Genomic DNA, 5,966 nt, shown 5'->3' on the forward strand with positions numbered 1-5,966 from the left:
CAAAACGAGTATCTATCTCCCCACCCGTCCCGTTTATTACATGGTTATCCATATTCACCCCCAAAATCTATACGGATAAAAAAAATAGAGAAAAGGACAAATAGCCCCCTAACCTTTTGTCCCGCGGACATTTTTGTCATTAACCATTGAAAAATACTTTTAAGTCCCTGACCTTCACAAAATTTGGACGGATCAGTCCCTCCGTCCAAATGCCTCCGTCAGGGACTGATCCGTCCAAGTTTTGTAAAGGTCAGAGACTTAAAAGTTTTTTTCAATGGTCAGGGACAAAAATATTCACGGGACAAAAGATCAGGGACCTATTTGTCATTTTCTCAAAAAAATATCATTCCTATTTCTAACTCACCAAAGTACCAAAAAATTAGAGTTCCCAAAATTCTATTTTATAGAATATCAGATACACACTAACCCCATTTTCTCAACAAAACTACACACCCAAATTACTTTCATCAAAAGCGCATCAACTTACACCCAACGGTAACAGACACATTAGGACCTCCAACAATCAAAGTCACAAACATGGAAGTACCCAAATCCCCCACCCCCTCCCGGAAAATACATAACACTAATGACAGAAAAAAAATACCTATGATACGAAATTAATAGGGGTAGCAGGCGGGCCAGTCCGGCCAGAAGCCTGATTGTTGGCAGGCACCCCGCCCCGCCTCACCCCACCTAGGGTGAAGGTCTTGTACCTCTATAATGCCCTGCCGTTTGTGGGCTGCTTTGTTAGTTTAGTTTAGTGTTTTTTGTATGTATACTAAATGAACATCCACAGATATTCAGATTCATAACCTGTTGGTTTTGATTCTGAAACTAAATTACAATTATTATCCAATTGCATACCCAGTAGATTGATAAGCTGCTCAGGAGGTGTTGTCGGCTTGCTGCTTTCGGAGCTTTGTTCTGAGCAGATAAGTTGATCACACCTCGACAACATGCCGTATTATGTTCATAGACTTTATAGGTTATGCAATACATCCCTTTCATCTGATGGACCTGTGTCTGACGAAGCTATTGAAAAAGTTCGCGAGAAGTTAGGTATATTGCCCTTTCCCTTTTTTTTCTTATTATTTTCTTCTCTGTAATTTAGTTTCTGATCTTTTTTAGGACACTTTATTTTGTTGTTCATGCAAATAATTTGCATATAATCATCATATTCACAATGAATTCAATGAGTTAACATCACTTATGAGTTGTGAAAAACTTGTGAAAATGTGAAATACATTTGCTTGATTAGTTGTGATACATATTGATGAATAATTAGGATATGAGTTAAGTGTAATATAATTCATTGTTCTCAGTTAAATTTCTAGGGCTAGTAAAGACAGTAACAGTTTGTCAGTAATTTTCTACTTGAGAGTTGAATATGAGTCTCCCTTGAAACTTTGAATGATCTAGTCTTCTTTTCGAGTGTGAAAGAAGGATCCCGATTTTCTGTTTAAATTTAAGAAAGTTAAGACGGAAATAAATATAAGTTTGTAGTGAAGCTATTTTTGTAAACTTCATTTCCATTTGTCATTCTTGAATTAATTTACTGGACAATTTGTACTTTAGCATAAAAAAGGTTGAAATTTGGAGTGAGTTTGAAATTGATCAGCTGGTTACATCCTAAGTTTGCATCATACGTTTTCATTTCCTTCAAGTTCCTCGTCACTTTGGAATATAGGTCCAAGTTCTTAAACCATGCAACTTATGGTATCATATGATTTATGTTAGATTATCTTTATCTTACCACATAATATTTTTCCTTTCCAACTGACATTTTCTTAATGCCTTTTAACAAAACCTTTCAGAAAAAATCAAGCCATCAGATGTTGGTCTTGAACAGGAGGCACAAGCGGTTAGGAACTGGTCTGGAGCAATGCTTGAGCGTAATGGGGGCATTCAACCATTACCTCCAATCAAATACTTGCATTTACATGAGTCCAACAGCTTCTCTGTAAGTATTAAGTCCCATAGCTCCACATCAACTTTATGTCATAATCAGCAATTTTATAATATAACTACATGAAGTTTGATCAATAATTTTATCCCTTGTAGATAGGAATTTTCTGCATGCCCCCTTCATCTATTATTCCTCTGCATAATCATCCCGGAATGACAGTGTTCAGCAAGCTCTTATATGGATCAATGCATGTTAAATGGTATGACTGGATCGATCCCTCTACCCCAAATGATCCAGCTGAAGGTTTGTTCTCTATGGTTTTCCCCGCTTTCATGTTAACTCATCCAATTTTTAGTTGGCCATACCTTGAAAAAAAAGTGTCAAGTGTTGAATGTGGTGACTATACAACACTTGTTATTGAGGTAAGACAAGATGAAAATATGTTATCATTTTTCAATATTGTTCGTGGCTGCCAACTACTAGAAAAACACCAAAACTTTGTGCAAAATAGTCCGAGGTCTCACTTATTAGTGAAAAATATTAAAATCATGCACAACAATATATAATTGTCTAGGAACTGTAAACTGGCATATAGTGTTATGATCACTCGTATGAATCTTGCTGTTCCTTTTTGGTATAAACACTGGTTCATTGGCTTGAGCTACTAGATATTTGCAATAGGGCTTGTCCTGTGAATTTATAGGCTTAGTAATATCAATATGCTTTGTCACATCGAATAATTTTGACTGAATTCTAATATATGTTCTAACTATTGATTTAATTGCCTTAGAATTCCTTTGTTCTTGTCAATTTAGCCGCAACTTGCCTTGACTTGAATCTAGATTTTTAAATTCTTATCAGATATCAGTTTTCTGAACTAGAAAAACTCACTCCTGTGATTGTTTCCTTAATTTGTGGTTGGGTAGCACAACAACAACATTAATCCTTTTCTGCTTAGGAGATATGAAACTAAACTTGTGACTGTGATACTGCGATAGAGATAATTTGTTGTTAGCATGCCAAGTAATGGACTAAGTTTATAATATCTTCAACTTTAAACTTTAACTACTAAAATAGCCTAAAGTTGTATTTGCATTTCTTGGGAATGGTTTTTCCGTTTTCTAAAGCTTTGTCAATTCAAAGAAATACTGTCTCAGTTATGTATGTTATTTTGTTTTAATATTTGTATAAATCCCTGGAGTAAGAGGTATATGAAGTTCTGCACTTATCACTTTAAAAGGATTGGAAATGCTTGGTTTTTCATGTGAATCATCATCATGCCCATCAGAGTAAAAATATACCAACTTAATATGAATCAACCTTTCTAATTTATCTCTCACAATGGACCGTATGTAGTTGTTTTGCTTAAATTAGAATCTTATTTAGGATTAGAGTTCTGATTTTGGAAGATACCGTTCATTGGGTAGAATTCTCCCACACAAATCTTTTGTTTCCACGGACTTATCCATACCCATACCCAACACAACACCTAGTTTAATATAAAATTTCTTGAGTGGGTCACATATTTATTCTTCAATGTTTAACTTGCAGGAAAACATCTACAAACCAATTTGACTTAATTGACATGAAAAAATTTGTACCAATTTAAACTTCATTCCGTTTTTTTTTTTTGGTAATTTTGTAACTACCGTAATCTACAACACCTAGTTTAATATAAAATTTCTTGAGTGGGTCACATATTTATTCTTCAATGTTTAACTTGCAGGAAAACATCTACAAACCAATTTGACTTAATTGACATGAAAAAATTTGTACCAATTTAAACCTTTTTTTGTAATTTTGTAATTACCATAATCTTTGTAGTAATTTTTATTTTAATATTTACTCAGATTTAACAAAAACAAAATAAAATATAATATAAATAAAAATTGGAATTTGATGTTAAAGTTGAAGATCTTCATTTGGGTCTCTATCATCGTTACTATTTTCACCTCTTTCTCTTTTTAGGTCTTCTCTTTCTCTTCCTTTTTAACTATCGGATCCTTTTTCTCTCTTTTAAATCTTCCATTATTGCTGTACCACACTCTCAAGAACTTTTCCTTCTTTCCTTCACTCATGGGTTCCCCTGTTACCTTCTTTCACTTGTGGGTTTCTTTGATACCTTCTTTCACTTATTTATTCATTCTCATTTGTATTTGTATATATTAACAACGGGGCACTCTACTATACAGATCGAGTGATATAGTGAGAGAAAATAAATTTCTTTTATAGTTATTTTTTATTATTTTATTATTATTCAAAGTGTAGATTCTACATTTTTCAATCTCTCTTTCATCCCATAAAAAGAAAAATCTGTAAACTTACATCTTTACCATATAATTCACCATTAATAACACAAGATATAGCTGCTTCTAATAATAATATTAAATATTAACAATGGCCAGGACAAGTATCAATTAAATAACAGAACAAAAATTCAGCTATGAGTGATGATGTTCTTGCACTTGGAAATAAGACTGCCATCAGCGGCACAAGAGGAAGTCTCCAAGTAACTCCGAGGACAAAAATGAAAGAGATGACAGAGGATTTCAAGTGGAATCACGTGAGAAGGATTGAGGCCATTTGCTATTCGTTCAGATACCACATAGCATTGATCTCCAACAAGGCCGACGAGATTCCGGAGAGCAGTCACAAACAGCGTCCACCTTCAAAGGAGTAGCGCCCAACCTCAAACAAACAGAAAAAGAGGAGAATCGAAATAATTGATAAAATTGTAATCGAATTTATGTATTCTGTTGGATTGAATTTGTGGGTCACGAGACTTCTTTATTCTTGTCATGGGCTAAGGTGGAAGAGTAATTTAATACGCCTCCGATGGAAGATGCCAATGAAATTATTGAGAAAAGCGGGTCTGACGTGGTGACACGGAGGAAGATGCGTGCGGCGGAGCTTGACCTGCTGGCGGTAAAAATATAAAAGGAGATGCTATGCTTGAGCAGCGATCTTCAAAAAATGCGTATGGCGGAGCTTGAGCTGCCGGCGACAAAAATATAAAAGGAGAGCGCAATAAGATTGGTCTTCAGAGGGGGTGCATATGGCGCAATAAGATTGGTAAGGGCGCGTAGAGCGCAATAAAAGAGGGCGCGTGCAATAAGAGTGCATATGAAACTGCTAAAATAGATGCAGATTGAATTTGCTAAAATAGAATGCAGACGAAACTCTCGGAAGAAGGTGCAGATGAAACTGCCGGAAGAAGGCAGGCCTATTCCATGAATGATAGTTGTTTCCTGTTAGAACAGGTGTAACCAAGACTGATGTTAGATTTTTACTTGGATGGATGTAATAGAGATTGGTTCTGAGCTGAATTGAAAGATTGATTATTCATCAGGTTGAAAAAGAAGTAGGATGATTTCTCGCCGGAAAGATGATAGCTTATGTATCCTCTTCAAGGAGCATACCAAGGCTCTGATACCATGATAAAATTGTGAAAGAATAGAAAAAGAAAAGATGAAGAAATTTTATTAATTGTTGATTGATTGAATTGTATTGAAGTGTGTTGCCGTATTTATCTTCGTAGCGAGGCATTGTTGATTCGTTATATCTCCGAGGAAGAAAAGAAAACCTAACCTTCTCAAAGTGGATCGGCTCCACCCTTATCTAACTATTTATACAAAAATCGGTGTCTATTGTTATCTTTTTTTAGGGTAAAACTAAATATATATAGAGTATTGTCCTATGAAAGATAAAAGCAAATAAAGATAAGATAAGAACAACTAAAAATAAGATAATAAAGACTAAAATTGTAATTGAATTAATGTATTCTGTTAGACTGAATTTGTGGGTCACGAGACTTCTTTATTGTTGTCATGAGCTAAGTTAGAAGAATAATTTAATAATAACTAGTGATAGGAGAGTTGAGAGAAGAATGAGAGGTCGGACGGAAAAGGAGCGTCCAAAGCCTTTGACGGAATAGAGCGCCGACCAAGAGCTCTTGGAAGAATGCGACGAGTGGTGTGTGAGACTGACGGTTGTATAGGGGAGGGATTAGTGTTCCATTCTTTGTTTAAAGAACACAGGTTGAGGCTAAAATAGTTATTGG

General features: G+C 35.1%; 1 protein-coding gene and 1 long non-coding RNA gene across 4 annotated transcripts; one reads left to right on the plus strand and one right to left on the minus strand.

Moving 5' to 3' along the window:
• On the plus strand, window positions 788-5,481 carry LOC107614010 (plant cysteine oxidase 4-like). 3 transcript variants are annotated; one of them, XM_016316320.2, is made up of 4 exons: window positions 788-1,059; window positions 1,815-1,960; window positions 2,062-2,209; window positions 4,312-5,481. In XM_016316320.2, the coding sequence occupies exons 1-4, from the start codon at window positions 957-959 to the stop codon at window positions 4,329-4,331; spliced, it is 417 nt and encodes a 138-aa protein (XP_016171806.1). In that variant the 5' UTR covers window positions 788-956; the 3' UTR covers window positions 4,332-5,481. The 3 variants fall into 3 exon arrangements, with proteins under 3 accessions (XP_016171806.1, XP_020972538.1, XP_016171737.1); XM_021116879.1 differs by having other exon boundaries at window positions 4,817-4,828; XM_016316251.2 differs by lacking the exon at window positions 4,312-5,481 and having other exon boundaries at window positions 2,062-2,687.
• On the minus strand, window positions 2,876-3,685 carry LOC110269198. Its single transcript, XR_002358259.1, has 2 exons — window positions 3,571-3,685; window positions 2,876-3,395 (listed from the first exon to the last, which is right to left on the minus strand). It is a non-coding gene; the product is annotated as an uncharacterized LOC110269198 (long non-coding RNA).

Source organism: Arachis ipaensis, chromosome B01 (genome assembly GCF_000816755.2).
Source record: "Arachis ipaensis cultivar K30076 chromosome B01, Araip1.1, whole genome shotgun sequence".
NCBI lineage: Eukaryota > Viridiplantae > Streptophyta > Magnoliopsida > Fabales > Fabaceae > Arachis > Arachis ipaensis.

Coding starts and splice junctions, on each gene's coding strand:
- LOC107614010 (XM_016316251.2), top strand. CDS start 957: ATGCCGTATTATGTTCATAGACTTTATAGGTTATGCAATACATCCCTT. Junction 1,060..1,814: donor AAAAGTTCGCGAGAAGTTAG/GTATATTGCCCT, acceptor AAAACCTTTCAG/AAAAAATCAAGCCATCAGAT. Junction 1,961..2,061: donor ATGAGTCCAACAGCTTCTCT/GTAAGTATTAAG, acceptor TATCCCTTGTAG/ATAGGAATTTTCTGCATGCC.